General features: G+C 42.1%; 1 protein-coding gene across 1 annotated transcript; it reads right to left on the bottom strand.

Annotated features, from left to right (window-relative positions):
* Positions 1-3414: 3414 nt before the first annotated feature.
* Positions 3415-16342, bottom strand: LOC126391016 (myotubularin-related protein 7-like). The gene is made up of 14 exons (XM_050045585.1): positions 16028-16342; positions 14984-15109; positions 13300-13462; positions 13019-13176; positions 11227-11355; positions 10671-10805; positions 10442-10574; positions 10135-10244; positions 9849-9974; positions 9674-9723; positions 9210-9410; positions 8876-9010; positions 8447-8573; positions 3415-6942 (listed from the first exon to the last, which is right to left on the bottom strand). Exons 1-14 carry the CDS (start codon positions 16049-16051, stop codon positions 6568-6570), a joined length of 1992 nt encoding a protein of 663 aa, XP_049901542.1. The 5' UTR covers positions 16052-16342; the 3' UTR covers positions 3415-6567.
* Between the last annotated feature and the right edge of the window lie 1149 nt (positions 16343-17491).

The raw sequence follows: 17491 nt of genomic DNA, 5'->3' as shown, positions 1-17491 counted from the left end.
TCCACTGTCTTTAATTGTGGAAACATAACTCAACTGGAAATCAGTTTGCACTGCACGTCAATACGGTCTGATTCTGAATGTGCTTTGAACAGAACTCCCTCGTGACCTGGTGTGCCTCTGACGAGCTGCGTCAGTGACACAGACGTCTCTTTGATTTTCTTCAGATGTGATTTTGTAGCAGTGGGTAGAGGCTTCGAGTTAAACCCGCTGGTTACATGTCACTGTTCATGAAACAATCAGACAATGAATGCTGCTTTTCTTTTCCCAGAGCTAATTTGTCAGTCAAATGTTGTGACCAGGGACCATAAGATCTTCCAAATGCAGGTTTCTTTATTCAGCCATGTTTCGTGTCACTGCTCTGTTTTATATGAACAAACTGGAACCATGACACACATCACCTGCTGTGTGCTGTCAGATTTATCTCCTAGATGTTATAGAACAATACATACTGTTTAGTGTCACGGCTGTCAGGAGCAAATTGTACCATTTTTATATGGATCTGAGAAGAAAAGCTTTATACAGTTGTGTGACGGCACTTGAGCTTGAATGAAGTATTTACTTGTTTGAGGATTCTGCTGTAAGATATGTGAACAGTGGGTAATTAAACAAGGATATATAAAGTACAAAGTCAGGTTGTAAAGTATAAATAAGTGCAGTTGAGGTTATAAATTATGTTTCGTTATTATAAACTTGAGTTCGACTGGCACTGGAGTTTCTAGGCTGGTATCGAGAGTCACAAAAACATAATACCTGAAATATAGTGACTAAATTACTGTGACCAGGGTATGTACCCAGCAGGGCATTTTGTAGTTTAAAAATAAACTCGTCTCTGCCCTCTAGTGGACAAAATACATAATGGCACACGTCCTCAGACGTCTTTAGGATCTCTATACTGACACTTTTTGTATCTTCCTACCTGACATGTATAGTGATACCAAGATATCTGCACAACTCTCAAATTAGACTTTAATATTTTCTATGTTGATGTACCATAACTATGATAAATGGAAGTGTACAACAGGGTGGAGCCAGACATCGCAAACAGTCATGGCTCAGCCCAAATATTGGGGGGTCCAGGGGCACGACCATTTACAGCAGCCATATGCACAAATTTTGAAGCTATATGGGATAGTAGAAAGGCTAAAAATCTGTACGTCACTTAGGAAAAACCTGACAGTTGCAAAGGAAAAAATCAGTGCCAGTTTAGGGAGCCAGCATATGACTGAGAGCCACACACTCTTGAAGTGCCACTAGTGTCCATGCAGCTAGAAGTTGTCATCTCTAAATACATGCTTGTTAGGGGGCACAGCTTGATGTTGTCTACAAGTAGTGTATTAAACGTAAGCTATTGAGAGTGAAAGTATTGAAATGGACCACAAATGATTAAAAGATAATGTGTGCATTTTGTGTCATGTTCGAGGGTTGCACAAAATGTTTCTGAGGGCTGCCACTGGCCTGCAGCCACACACTCCACAGCTGTGGAGCGTACATCTAACTGTTCTCCAGCTGTCTTCATCATTCTGAAGAAAGATAACACAAATAACAGTAATTAATTTATACTCCTGCTATCTGAAAAGAGGAAAAAGTCAAGTTATGTAACATAGGTAGGGCTGGTGTGAACAGCATCACTAATCTTTAATCCTATTTTTGTTACACTATGCTGAAGTAAAATATAACAATCTGGGCTGCTCTGATTGTGAATCAAGGATCCCCAATGATGCCAAGTAAATGTGGTCCTGAATACTGTGAACTGAATATCTGGCCATCAGAAGAACATTAACACAATTATTTTAGATTTCTTTAGGAAGAAACATAGATAAAAAAAAAACACGGGCATATATTATTATGGGACGACATAAAGTTGAAGGTATTCTAAAAACCTAAAAGAGTTGGAGCTGGGGCTTCAGGAGCCACCACCTGCTCCACCTCTGGTGTACAATGAGCTGCCTTTATTAAATATACAAACCTGTATGTTGTGAGGAGCAGTGGTCGAATTGAGGGGGGATGAGGGGGATGCCATCCCCTTTGTTAGAAAATTGACCAAAAAGCATCCCCCCCTGTTTAACTAGAATCTGTGTGTGCAGGCATGGACGTAATTTGAGGGGGGGACACAGGGGATATATCCGCACACTTCCCATATCTGTGCCCTCTGTCCCCCGGCCAGAAAGAAGCAAAAAACCTTGCAGTTTCTTCCAAACAAACCGTGTAAGTTGAGTAATGCTGTTGCATGTAGATAATGTTCGCTAAATGATGACTAATTAATAGATGCCAATGTATCAAGTTAAGCTAGTTAACAAGAATACTAATGTTATTGTTACTTATATTGAATTGCTTGCTAGCGAGTTTCATGCTAGGAATAAACCCACTCCTCCTTAATAAGAACTTGTGCTCACTATTAAACCCACTCCTCCTTAATAAGAACTTGTGCTCACTATTGCTTTGCACATATTTTTTTATTGCCACAATATAAAGCAGGGTCAGGGAGGAGACAGTGGACCAGAGGCCAGCAAGGATGATCATGCAGGGTCTTCACAGGTGAGGAGAGATTATAACTGGCTGAGAGAAAATATTTATAGCATAAAAGTGACTTTGATGTTAATTTCCACAGCTATGTCACCACTACTATTCTTAATTCTATTTATAAATTTTGCTTTGCACATTTATTATCTATATTATTGCAATAGATAGAAGAGGGACAGGGAGAAACCAGGCAGGTATCAGGACAGGGACCTGACAGCAGCACCAATTATCAGCCCAAGGCTTCACAGGTAAGGAGAAATTATAACTGGCTAAGGAAATGTCTATAGGATAAGAGTGACTCTAAGATTAATTTTCACAGCTATTTCAGAACTACTCTTTTTCTCTAAAATGTTTTTTTGTCTGTATTGCAATAGCAATACTACTGCATTTTTTGTGTTTTTAAAGGCAGCAGGTATAGGTCATGCCATTTTTCCTTTATCTTGATTAATTTTGCACATCTGTGCTGTCATATTTGATGATGTGTGCACGCAAAAAAAATCAAAGCTACATTGCATCCCCCTTGTTAAAAATTAACAATTCGACCACTGGTGAGGAGGATCCTTAAATTGAGTTAAACTGATTTTTTTTTCTGCTTTCAGTTTCTGAATTGTTAAAATGAAAGTTGCACTTTAAATTCATATGTTGAAATGTTAAGAACACTCAGCACTAATGTTTCATAGCAATAATCCAAGTGCAAGTCACACCCTGAGCATAAGAGCCCTCAGCCATAAACACATTTGGATTGCACCTGATATTAAATGAGATTTGTCAAAGTTGGTCATGAAATACACAGGTAAAAAATGCGTCTTCCAAATCTTTCAGTGTAATAACAATTAAGAAGCCATGTTGGGATTTTCATGTCATGTTGAATAAGACGTCAGACCCTGTCTGTGTTGTGTTTCTTTCCCTTTAACAGTGCATTTATTGATAAATCATTTACATCAATGGATACAGAACACACACACATACATACACACCACAGGCTACAGTGAAATGTTCAAGTTGAGAGGGAGAGGGGATCTTATAGCTCATTAGATAGAGTCAGTGTTGTCACATTACTGCATGTTGGTGCACCCGCCAGGGCCAATGAAATTCAGTTTTAGTCCAACTTAGTGCAGCTGCATGAGCCAAACAGATTTAAAACATTTTGAAAGTATACCAACAATGGAAAAAGGGAAAAATCTTCTCCTTTTTGTCTTGATTTGGCTGTGAGTTTCAAGTGTAAACATGATTTTCAAGACACTGACCTGATGCAGCAACATTTGATCAGATTTAATCTTTATAGTCGTCTCCACATTTGTTCTTGGGTAAGAGACAATTTTATGAGGGGTCGGGGAAAAAAAACATCTTGTTTTCAGAATCCACAAATTGTCTAACATAAGTGAATGACATCTTAAATTTGAGGAACTTCAAAAGAATGCATGAATATCGTATAATCAGATTTAGATTATTATATGTTTTAGAGTATTTATGATTGTATTTTTAAATTTGTGGGCTAAAGACATACTATTGGTCCATTGGTCCCAATATACACTATAAAACCCTTGGACGACATTACACGTGTTCATCTTCTGAATGGGTTACGTACTGCTCTTAGATGCTTTGGCTCTCTGCTGACAGCATTCACAGCATCACAAATGTTCTGCCATGGCGCTAGGTTTTTGACTTAACACATTCACATTTACTTCATCAAAGTTTATCTAACAGTGCGTCAAATCCACAACTGCAGAAGTTCCTCTCCTTGGTACCCTTTTCTTGGTGGCATCACTCCAGTTAGAAGGCATTGGTCAGCAGAACACCTGTCCTTATGTAGTGTTTCGGGGGTGTAACCTATGTTAATAACAAAAAATGGGCCATGCACCTCTGATTTATGATCAAGTGGGATTCATTAATCAGCACACCTGGGTAAGAGCAGATTTGGAGTTGACTTCTCTTATTGTTTCTTAGAAAATTAGGAGAAAATATATGCAATTTCAGAGATTGTTGCTGCATGAGGCCTATTGTTCTTAAAATCTGTGGGCTACGTGACAATATCTGTGCTAACACATTCAGTCTTACAGGTGGTCCTCAGTGAAACACACCAGCTGTCAGCAGCTTTGAGATGTGTTACTCATTGAGCATGTGTCTGTTACAGTCTGTCCACCCACATTAAAGATGAACATGGAGCCAGTCATGTTTACCTGGAGCTACAGCAGGTTTTCACTGTCAGCGTTACACTAACATGACAATGTGTTTCAGTAGGTCAGTTCTTAGATACCATACGACCAGACATTGTATATGCTTGTTAAAATACGGAATCACAGAGAGATCCCTCTGGAGAGTGCACAGACCATGAAACAATCTCTCTGGACATTTTCCCAGAGTTCTTGTTGTTTGTCATTATTCTAAACAGGAATGTAAAAAGTTACAGCTCACCTGAAAGGACACAAACTATAACTTCTTAAGTTCTGAGAGCACACATCAGTCAAACACAGTCTATATAATGAGAGTCGAAGCAGCATCCGACAAACTTCGCTGATCTCATGATGTCCACGTCATCATCGGAAGGATTCAGTTGGTCCAAGAATAAATATCATCACATCAGTGTGGATATAGGATGTTGACAGTACACTCAAACATAAAAAATACATGGTTTTAAATAAACATTCATACTTTTGTTCACATTTTGTTCTTGTTGAATCCGATGACCAGTAAACTGGCTCCAGAGATCTCCAGACTTCCTGTGACATATTCTCTTCCTTTATGTCCATCACGGCTGTAAGAGCAAACTTATATTTTTAAAAAGAGCATTTGGAGGATTCACATTATTCCATCTAAAGCGTCATAGCTTTGAACTCTCTGGTTTCTAAATACTGACCCCTAGTGGCAGATTTTTGTTTACTGGAGCAATATGCTTTCGGATAAGAAATCATTTAAGACTTGAGTGCTACCGAAGACAAGGTTTCCCTTCAAATTCAGGTCAGGGAAGAAACTGAGAGGCCTCCCAGTGTTAAGACTACACAGTTGAATATTTTATATTTTCCCAAGCGGCAACTTTCTAGCTTGATTTCCATTCTTCCACTCAGAAATAAAGCTTCAAATGGGACGATGGAGGGCTGATTCAGGGTGAGGCTAAACATGGTCCACGTATGAAAACCCTAATACTCACTGGAAACAATCTGCTTTCCTCTACATGAACTAATATAAGTAAAATTGATGTGCCTTTGAATCAGCTTCTGATCACATCATTACTGTATTTTACTGGTGGCCCCTCACGCCTAACTTGGTCCAGACTGTGGAATAGTTATGACAGATATGACGTTACCGACAACAGGTCAGCACACACATCTGCTTCTTCCAGTGCGTCTAAAGATAAAATGTCTAACTAACTGCCCTGAAAGGAAATACTTTTATGATTACTGTCATGATGAATATTATTTTACACTTAAGAAGAGGGAAGACTGTAAATGAATCATTTGGTAAACTGCAAATGATTTTTAGATTTGCTTGAAGAGCGGACGCGTTTGGCTTTAAGAAGAAGAGGTAAATATACGAGTTAAGCTTTGTGTAGTGAGTGTGTTTGTTCTACTCTCTGAAAGTGTTTCCATTGGGCTGTCACTCTCCCCTCATCGAGCCTGTCGTACATTATTTCAGGCTGATTTCATGTAACGTTGATCCCTCTCACAGTACTAATAGTGCATTCCTTAAACAAGGTACAAATGACAGCAACGAGTCCATCCACATATAAAAAACAGGCCTTCTTCAACATCAAAATTAAATTTAAAAAAATGTTAAATTAAATGTCTTTCAGTGCCTTCGTCAACAAGGTGAACTGAAGAACAGCCGGCGAGGTTTCTTCCTAATTCACTGTGACTCCCTTTAGACTGAAAGGAATGAGACAAACTACAGTTTGAAACGAGAGATAAAATCCAACTGCCTTTCAGTCAGTAGCCATCTTTACCTCGTCGCAGTCTGCCTCCGCTCCCCTCCAGGTGTTTGAATAAATATTTTTGGGGGATCTACTGTAACAGCAGTCATTCCTTTTTTTCAGGGTTCCCTTTTTTCAAGTCAGGCAGTAGTGAAGACAGCCTCGTCCGAGTCCGGGTCCTTGCCGTCGTCCCCACCGCTGGACGAGCGGCTGCTGAGGTCAGCCACGCCTGACTCCAGGTCGCTGCAGGTGGAGAGGTCATCAGGGTTGTGACTCTTGAGCTGTGCGTGTGCTCGTAGAGGCAGGGTGAGATCAGGGTCCTTGGTCTGAGTCTTCCGGTTGGCTGGTTCAGAGGAGAGGGCGTGGCCGTTGTCCTGTGCAGGGCTGGTGATTGGGTCTGTGTAGGTGGTGGGTGGGTCGGGCCCGCAGTGTTTCTGCCGCAGCTGGCTAGTCCTCCTCCTCGGAACACTGACCTTCTCCCATGTGATTGGCTTCCCTGTCAGGGCTGCTATCCTCTGCAGAGACAAGAGAACAGGACGGACATTTTCTTAATTAAAGAGCTCTTCCATTCATTTCTCAGCAGTGTTAACAAACTCCTCTCTCACTATGTATGTTGAGTGGGTTAGGAGGTGGGATATGTGGGTGGCTGAACGTCATTTGGACACCAGTGTTTCGAGACAGAACTCTGTCATTCTCACTAGGATCATTTCAAATGTATTTGTCGTCTCCTTCAAACTTGACTGAGGATATTGAGCATAGTGTTAGTTCAGGCAGAACACGATGTCAAGCTCAGCTCACCTCCCAGCTACATCAGCTGATCTCATACCTCTTAATCAACTGTTGGAGCAGCTGATTGATGAAGGGAGTCAGCTGATAGATCACATGATTCCTCTCTATGCAACCAATTGGTGAATCTCATTCAGGGCGCCCTATTTAAACTGCTCTGGCCTGCCTACTGTTGCTGCTTTCTCTGCGAGCTGCTTTGCAACCTGCCTCCACCCCAGCTCCTCCTTTTCATGTAGTGTCTGACTTATCAATGTCATTTCTGTTTGTCATTGATGCTGCTCTGTTCTGTTCCCAAGGGGGGTCTTTGCTGCTGCTCTCAATGACTTAGGCTTTCCATGCAGGCGCATGGAAGGGCAGGGAGGTTTGCTCTTTGCCTCAGGCTTTCCTTACTTGCACGTGGAAGGGCAGAGAGGTGTACTCTCTCTGCCTTAGGCTTTCCACGTAGGCATGTGGAAGAGGCTTTCTGCGTAGGCCCAAGAAAAGGCAGAGAGGCCCCAAAACAGAGCCATACCACCAAATATAATACTGCAAATGGAGATTAAGTTTTCTTTGAAGAAAAAGTTCCTGACTGAAGTAAAGTTTTGGTTTTAATTTCTCTAAAGTAAAGCCCCAAATGTGTACACACTTTTAATTCATCTCCAGTTTGGAGAAATCCTGCCAGATTAGCAGCTTTGGCATGCCCATATTTCATTTCAAGAGGAAACACTGAGATCCCCCCCAGACATGTTTTAAAGGGACCTCAAAACCAAAAGTACATATTTTTCCTCTCAACTGCAGTGCTATTTATCAGTTTAGATCGTTTTGGTGTGAGTTACTGAGTGTTGGAGATATCAGCCATAGAGATGTCTGCCTTCTCTCGAACATTATGGTACAAGATGGCACTCGGCTAGTGGTGCTCAAAGCGCCAAAAAAATACATTTGAAAAACTTAACAGTGATGTCTCTTTCCAGAATTCATGATCTGGTTACTTTAGATAATCCAGAGAACTTGGTTGGTTAAAAAGTTGCCTGTTTCCAGTTTAAATTTTCATTTAGATGGGCAAAAAAGGGAAGAACTACATGGATTTCTGCTCAGACAGTGAATCTGTTAAATGAACAGATTTTCAGATTCAGTTTGGAGCTACGGATGTTGAATAGGGGGTTATGGTGGTGTCGTATCGGGGGGTGTCTCTGTGTGTTGTATGCCTTGTCTGGAGCCCAGGTGGTGGTGGTGGGCGGTTCCTCCTGGCGGTACCTCCTGGTGATTGGTCAGCTCCTCCTCCAGCTGCTGGGACTCCTCCCTCACAGCAGACAGGAAGTCAGCAGGCGACTGGCGAGGCGGCGTTGATTTCTCCACGTGGTTATAGAGACCCTTCCACATCCTAGAGACAAGACAGAGGAAGAGAAAATCAAGGAAAGACTATTTAGACTGTTTAATGCTCTCTGGAGTAATGCTTGACTTTTAAAAAATATATAATATAAAGATAGACCATATATTGGATTTTAAGAAGGCAATAAATACACAAACCAGCAGTACTTATTTGGCCCTTTCTACAGTCAAATGAAATGACTCAAAACTAAATTTAACCACATTTATTTATCACACCCCTCTGAACCGATAACACATTTAGCTTTCTGAGGCAGAGTGCAGTCATGTGGTGTCAGTGTTGCTGCAGCAGCTCACTTGAAGCAGAAGGGAGTGGTGTTGGGTCTCAGGATGCCCTGACTCTGGCTCAGCTCAGCCTTGTACAGAGGGTTGGCGTACTCGGCTCTGTCCTTCCACAGCTGAGGCCACACAGAATGACTCCGCTCATGAAGCCTGCAGTAACACAACACACACAACACACACCAACTTTATGATGCTGCACTGAGAAACAGAAAGAGTCTGGAGAGACAAGCGCTTGTTTTCTAAGTATGTATTCTATAGTTTTTTAATGGCTGTATGAAATCATCTATATTTTAGGCGAACACCTTTGCTTTAACATGTCTCTGTCTCTACATATGCTGTATGTGCGTACCTCATATCCCTTCTTTCCTTCTGGCAGTTGCCCAGGAAGGTCCCGTACTGACAGGAGTAGATGTGCGTGTGAATGGCGATGAGGAAGCGCTCGTTGAACTCAAAGGCACATGGGAACTGCTCGGACAGCTGCCACACACACTCCAGAAACTGATCGATGACAGGAGACACCTCCTTGGGATCTCCATCCAGGTGGGCGTACCTGCGGGTATACAGCTCCGTTTTAACTGTCTGTCACCCTACACACTCTTAAGAAAATCAAGTGTATTTTTTTGTGACCAATTATTCATTAAATATCGAACATACATACAAATAAAACACACACAGATACAGCGTGCCTTCATTCTCTGTTAAGGACGCCATTGCTTCAATATATCTTTAAATAGCAAATAGTGGTTTGCTGCTACATTAATGCTCTAAATGTCACACACAGAAACTTCAAGTCACACTTTCACAGTTAATGACCTGTGGGAGAACTTGTGCCCGAAGGAAACCCAGTCTCTCTCTATCAGCATCTAGAAGAGAGGAGAGGAAGAGGAGGATCAAATCAGAGACAAGGACTGAGATGGTCTTAGAATAAGAATAAGAGATTGTCTGTATTTTGTGTGTGTGTGTGTGTGTGTGTGTGTGTGTGTGTTACCATGAGTCCTTTAATGGTTCTGTAGTGCGGGTCCAACAGTATACTGGCTACAGAGCAGGCCTGGGCCGTCCTGTCCCAGCCATCTGAACAGTGAACCAACACACTGACACCCTCATCAGCAACTGCCTGAAGACAAGAAAGAGAATGAGTGAGCAGTTTAAGAAGAGCAGTGTCCTCAGCAGGCATTCAGACCAAAAACAGCCCGATGCTGAAATCCAAGCAGCTGTGTTTGTGGAGGCTTTCAGTTCAAGTAGTTTAAAAGTTTATCTGTGACAACACTACACACCCTGGCTATGAAGAGCCCAGCGTCCAGTATGGCTTTAATATGTTTGAGCCAACCCGAGTTCTCCAGACCGTACAGGAAGTCAGTCATGGACGGAGCTCTCATCTCGCCAACTGAATGGAAAAGAGAGAGACACACACAGATAGGCTATCAGAGGAAGTCTGTGTATTTACTGATATCAGCTCTGTGTGATAACAAATATTTCCTCGTGTTCACTCAGCTGTTTCCCTTTCTCCATCTCATACTGCGTCTTTGCTCTAGACACACACACACACACACACACACACACACACACTCTTCTGCTTCTTACCGTCAATGATTTTCTGCTGGCTGCTCCTCATAACGTGAATGTTTTCGATGCCGATGAACTGCAGCTTGATGTTGGTGTAGTGGTCCTCGTTCTCGTAGCCTTTACCTGCTGCTCGATTTGCCATGGCGTTCAGCTGGACTCACACATACACACACAGAGTACTGTATATGACAATATTATATCTCTCAGGGAGGAGGTGTGTGTGTAGGTGGGTGTGGGGGGTTGTTACCTTAGGCCTTGTGTCCACCACATAGATGTAGTCGCTGCCAGGGTTGGACTTCATCACAGATTGGAGCATCATCTCATCCTCTTGACAGCGTCCGCTGAAGCCGGACAGCGGCTGACTGCACCGACACACTGCTGCCTGTGTGACAGTGAAACATAATCGTCAGGTATAACTGTTTCAGAGTGTTTTCAGTTCATGGAAGTTAATTCTAAATTCACCGTGCTAACCAAGCTAGCAGCTAGCATTAGGGTTATCTCCACCCTCTCGTCCAAATATGGTCACTTCTTGCTCTAAAAATCTAAGATGACAATAGCCAAAATGCCAAACTTAAGGCTTTTAAAACGAGAGTCCACAAACCAATGACCAGTGACGTCAGTGGGTACATTCATTGTGTTTTACAGTCTGTGTTTCCAACATAACTAACTCTGTTGTCTACCCAACTCTTATTTAAAGGGCGAGTAAACAGTCCAATCCTCCAAAACAAATATTCACATGATTCCTTCTGTGTGTGTGTGTGTGTGTGTGTGTGTGTGTGTGTGTTGACGTGCATCAGACTGACCAGTGTGTCCTGGTGGAAGTAGGACAGAGCAGGAAATCGTCCTCGACTCCTAAACCTTGAGCTGCCCACGATGATGGCGGGTGTGGCTGACTTTGGAACAAAGAGCTCTGATGGGTACGTGTCACACACCTGGGAAAGTACACACACACACACACACAATTTAACATTGGTCACCCCAGGTTTGATACACATTAGAAACTGTTACTGAACTATGTTTCTGTCCTCCCTATATGTGAAGAGATAATGCAGATAAAGGATTAAACTGAATACTGCTAAGCTCATTCATTAATAAAGTCATTACTATACATTCCTTGAACAGTCACTCTGCTGCTTAACGTTTTTCCCCTATACCATTGCAATACAATGTCCAGCATATGATAGGCCTCTGACTAATGACTAATGCTGGAGCTTATCTCAGCTGACACTGGGGTACACCCTGGACAGGTCACCAGACTATCACAAGGCTCACACACAAAGACAGACAACCATACACATTCACAATCACACCTACAGGCAATTTAGAGTCACCCAGAGAGAACCCACGCTGTCATGGGGAGTACGTGCAAACCCCACATAGAAGGGCTCCCCCACCCTGGGGTTTGAACCCCACATCAGGAACCCTCTTGCTGTTAAGCGACAATGCTAACCACTGCGCCACAAGAGGAAAAACTGATGGCTGAATCTGCACTGGGTGCCCACGCTTTTTCATGGACAGAATTTCAAAACTTGTCCGTGACTTAACATATCAGGTTCTCCATCATAATTTCAGGATATGCAAAGGAAGAGGTGGAACGTGGGGAGAAAATGGAGAAAGACGTGATGGAAAACATAACATCACATATCGACGTATATTGGAGCAACACTACATTGTCAGCTCTAGAAAGTTAATATGCCGTTATGTTACATTATGTGGAAGGTTATCTGTGGAAGATTACTGCAACAATTTCATGACACACAACAACATTCTCTGACTTTTCCAAAACTTTGAATGATTTTTGTGGATTCTATGGCTTTTCCAGGTTTTCCTTGACTATGGGAACGCTGTGTGATGTGCAGCTGCAATAACAACACTTAAAAGGAAAAGTTAAACATTTTGGAAAACATGCTTATTGGCTTTTTGTTAGAATGAAAGATCAATATCACTCTCATGTCTGTAAGCTAAAGATGAAGCTCCTGCCAGCTGCCGCTGAGCTTAGCTTAGCTCAAAGACTGAAAACAAGGGGAAGCAGCTAGCTCAGGGCTGTCCAAAGGCAATGCAATCTACATACCAGCCGCTCTACAGCTCACTACTTCACATGTTGTATCTTGTTTAAAAGTAAAAACGAAAATTTGCTGTTTTACCGTGGGTTATATGCCACTGTTTCTTGCTCAGGAGCAGTCACACTTTAAACACTTTGTGGTAAACTACGGTCATAATGTGCCATTATAGGACGGTACTCTAAGGTCTTGCTTTGAGAGAGCTGCTGCTGTATGCTGCTCATGTTAGAGAGGTAGCTGCTGATAAGCACTCAGTGCTGAAGCGAGGCTTGTATCTTATCTATGACCTTGTAAATGCCCTGAGTGTGAGGCACATTCACTGCACTTATCAAGAGAAGCGTAGAGTACTTCAACCTGTCTTGTTTTATGAGAGAAATATGTTTCATCACTAACACCAGCATAAAGTTACCCTTTGCTCTTAAAAAGTTCAAACTCCCCAACTGACTGGTTGTCTTATTCCTCTTAGAAGACACTTTTATATTTTATTTTTGCTTTTTATTTCTGCACCTTACACATAAATCACAAATAGACTGACCCTGTATTCGCTGTTGGCTGCTGTAGCGACCCACAAGTTATTAGGGACTCCCATCCTCTTGTAGTCGGCCATGAGGTCTATGAAGTTCCAGGACTCTTCTCTCTCCACTTTGTTCACATTGGGGTTGAAGGACAGGCAGTACAGCTCACTGTACTTCTCTGAGAGAAGCAGGGACACAAGAATAATCTTAAATCAGTATTATATGCGCTCAACTTACTGTCAAAGCAACACACTAACACACCAGTTCATGACATCCCACTTAGATACATGAATACACACACCTGGTCGTGATAATCTGACCAATGACGTGTGGACGTCTAGACAATCTCTCTCCTGCGGAATGAGGATCTGGAAGACCCGAAAGTCCTTACAGCGCAGGATCAGCTGACTTCCTGCTGGGATGGTGGGTGGCCTCTCCACACTGCTCACCATACTGTGCAACACCTGAAATGCACACACCACACACCACATCTGTCCTATTATGACACGCAAACAAAACACACATCACAAGTTAGTGATGTCAGTAACCACTATAAAAAAAACCTGGCATCAACACAAGTCACACCATTGTGTAATCCGTCTTGTGAGCTAAAATATTCAGGAAAGAATGTCAACATCAGTTTTTGGGGAAGCTCCTGGGCTTTTCTCACAGGAAGTGCATGCCCTGTGGTGAAGAAGAAGAAGTCGACGGTTGCTTTAGCAGTTGTGTTTTTACGCAAGCTAATTGGGATCTGTCTTCTTTGTTCCTGCTAATCCAGTAGACACAGTCAATGCTTGTTGGGTGAAATCTGACACCCCTGGACGCCTGTTTTATCTCATCAGGTCCACAGAGACAGGGCAGTGTCTTTGTGCAGGAGATCTGAAATGGGGAAGGGTGGCATCTTTCCTTCCTGTGTCTGGAAACTCAGCACTCTCACAGTTTGTCATCAGAAACAGTGAGGTGGTAATGCCAGCTCGGTTAAAAGGCTGAGACAATTTTCATTAGCAAATATGAACATGCCAGGTTAAGATTTCACACTGAAGCTCAAACATGGCCGATTAATCGCCCTGTCATCATGACATTTCAACCCCTACTACAGAAGAGAAGGAACTGTAGAATGGCATAATGCAGCTGCACGACTGAAGGCTTCAGTTCAGTCCTGTGTGTGTCACTGTGATCATTTCATTTATTCAATTGCATAACTTTTATGTGCTTCTCTATTTGTACTGGATGTATTAGCTAATTTTCTCAAGAGTGAATATCTCATGTTGAAGATAACTTTTCATCTAAAAACATTTCCTGAATTTCAATCGGAACATCTGTAGCGGCAACTTGCTCATTTGAACACAGCTTGACGCCGCCATCCTTCAATAGTCAAAGGATAAAAAGATCAACTCTCAGATCTCTCAGTTTAAATCAGCTGCTCACATAACTGAAACAAATACGTTTGACGTCTCGCTTGAAGAAACTATTTTGATATTTCTGTAACTAATGCGAGGCATAATGAAATGAGCCTGAGTGTCGCTATCCATCAGGTTAATAGTCAAACAAATACATCTCCCCAGATCTTATTTCTGTCACAACAAGTCGTCATATTGCAGTTCACTTTCAGATACAAATCTGTCTCTATGTCTGTAGGATGTTGTCTAAAGAACTATCAGTTTCAAACTCTGTTTCCCCAACCCGCTGCATATGCCTCAGGGGAGGTTGTAAAAATTTTGTTTTTTGTCAGTTCTGGATAATAAACTTCACCACTGCTTGTAGAAATAGGAAGATATTCTGTTTCTTAATGGATGTATGAATCACGGGATATTTGAAAGCAGCTTATTCAGATGCACAGGAGCAGCCAATCCAGAGTCAGACAGGGATATGAGTCAGCAAAGTCTGAAGGAAAGGCTGGATTCACTTAAGACGAGGCTGTTAATATAACTGTTAATTACATGTATCCACCTTGACCATAACGCAGCCCCCTGCTTCATGCTTACCCATGTCTCCTTGCGCGTCTCAGGATTGTTCTCTACGAAGATGGTGTGCGTGGCAGACAGGTAGAGAGTCCCAATGCTGGCCTTTCTCTGTCCTGATGACCGGTCCAGGAGGCGCACATTTTCCACCTACCAAAGGCACATGGAAACATACACTGATCAAACATGACTAATAGTCAGAGACAAAAGACATGTCTCATCTCTTACCAGTGTATAAACACAACACAGACCCTTTAATTGTAACAGCATACAGCCTCTGGCGTGTTCACTGAGCTCAAACTAAAGTGTGTCTGAATATCAAGGTCATTCAGCAAGTGTTATGCGGATTTCTTAGTGTAATGCATGCATTATAAAAGATTCTGCACACTATGCATGCTCTATTAACTAATGCACATCCGTTATAAACACAGTGATGTGGTGATGAGGAGGATGGGGTCCATGTGAGGCCTTTGTGCCTTTGCCAGGCTGGCTGACAGGAGGAAAATGGTGGTGACCAGCACAGTGCTACGTCATGGTACATGGCAGGGCAACATTTAATACATTACATATTCCAGAAGTAATAAAAAGAAAAAATAAATCGTTGGCAGCAGGAGCACATGAGCATCATAAAAGCAACATGCGGCAGGTGTGTTTGGAGCTACGTCAGGGATTCATGGGATGAGTCCATTATCGGACACATGATAATAGCTTAAAAGAGATTTAGGTTTGCTGTGGATAAATATTTGTTAAGCATTAAATTAAGTTGGCTACACTGTCTGGAGCCCATAAAAAGATGTATGACTAGCATCATGTCCAATTACAGTGTGATTAGAGGACGTCCTCCTGCAGGCTGTCCCATAATAAGATAGACGTCAGTTTTAAGATGCCTCCCAGATATTGATCAACACTGAGCCGAGTAATTGAGGCAGGGGGAAGATGGAGGGATGGAGACAGACAGAGGGACCTGTCACTGAAAGAAAAGGCTAAACCAATGGACACACCAGCAGAGGAGAGACAAAGACGAAGGACAGAAGCAGCTACTGGTGCTGAAATGCCGAGTGTTGTTACCTTGGGCGTCCGGATGTGCTCCATCACTGACAACCAAAATGGTGGAGATGGAGAAACAGTGGCCCGACGTGTTGTGTGGTTTTTGCCGTTAGTGGTTATATTCCCTGATTTACGTCATTAAATGAGCGGTATTCTCCGTGGCTGCTGTACCCGCACCGTCCTGGAATATTTCCCATGATTCCCGTCCTCTTGTATCCCGGCTTTGTTCCGTTAAACCGGAGGGAAAAGGACTCTGTACCGCCGCTGCCCGTTGTTAACGGTACCCGAGCTCTGTCTGCCTCCGACCCCGACAGATAGTGACGCTGATAACAGCAGCGGCGTTACTGCGTGACTACAACTCCGTCACGTTAACGACGATAAACTACACAGCATCCGGTTGTTCCTTTCAAAATAAAAGTATGTTTATATCCGGCGGAAGTAGAGTTTCAGGGTCATTTCTGTCATCACTTTTCAAAAAGAAATGAACAAAACGATGACTATGTTATTCCTCATAAGAATGATGATATGTTTAATTGTGAGGAAAACCATACTGGCCTATCTCAGGCACTCAAATAGTGACCTACTTCTTAAGGGTGGACTGGCTCACATTGCTTTAAGCTTGTTTGATTAGGGACTGTTCATTACTTATGAGAGGGGAGGGGTGGTGCAAATAGGGGGAGGCATGTCAAATATTTTTTAAGCACAGGGGAGAGACCTGGTTTTTTTCCTAAAATTTGGCTAAAAACAGACATTATCATTGGATTATCAAATTTCCAACCATCCTAGGACACATCATGTGCAACAAATCTGAGCTTAAAATAGTGATATTTCATTAAAATCACTTTATTCCACGTCACATTTATAATTTGGTCAAAAATGAGCTGTTTGCACTAACCAGTATGCACGACAGGAGTGAAAAACCTGAGGCCTTTTGTATATAGAACAAGGAAAAATATTTATAGCTCATGGGAGGGTCAAATAAAAAATAATATATATATGTTATTTTATTTTATTATGCGTTTTAGTAGTAAATGGATTTTGTACAATATTTATTGTAAAATTTTTTTTTTTTTTTTACAATTTTATTTAAAGAAAAACAGATAAAGAAAAAAATCTAAAAGTACAGTTCCTCAAAGCTATCAAAAGCTTGTGAATAGGGGCCCAAATATTAAGCAAATTGCATTTTAAAATATGAACACATTCTTAAGATTTAGGAAAACAGCACACAAAGGTGTTACCACTGACAGAGGTGGGACCCAGTCATTGTTTTGCCAGTCACAAATGAGTCTTAAGCTCTACGTCAAGACAGGCAAGTTCCAAGTGGAGTCCCAAGCAAGCAGCAACCTCTGAGGCTGAGAAACGAAGCCTACACAGAAGTGCCACAAACTGCAGTTCATTGAATCACCACTTGAGGTTGACTCCAAAACAGAGTCCCCCATAGACCCCAAGTCAAAATGTCTTATTTTACAGCATAAATAAGCATCT

The sequence above is a fragment of the Epinephelus moara genome, chromosome 5, assembly GCF_006386435.1.
Source record: "Epinephelus moara isolate mb chromosome 5, YSFRI_EMoa_1.0, whole genome shotgun sequence".
NCBI lineage: Eukaryota > Metazoa > Chordata > Actinopteri > Perciformes > Serranidae > Epinephelus > Epinephelus moara.
Note: the sequence above shows the minus strand (reverse complement) of the source record. Positions and strands in the feature narration are given on the sequence as shown.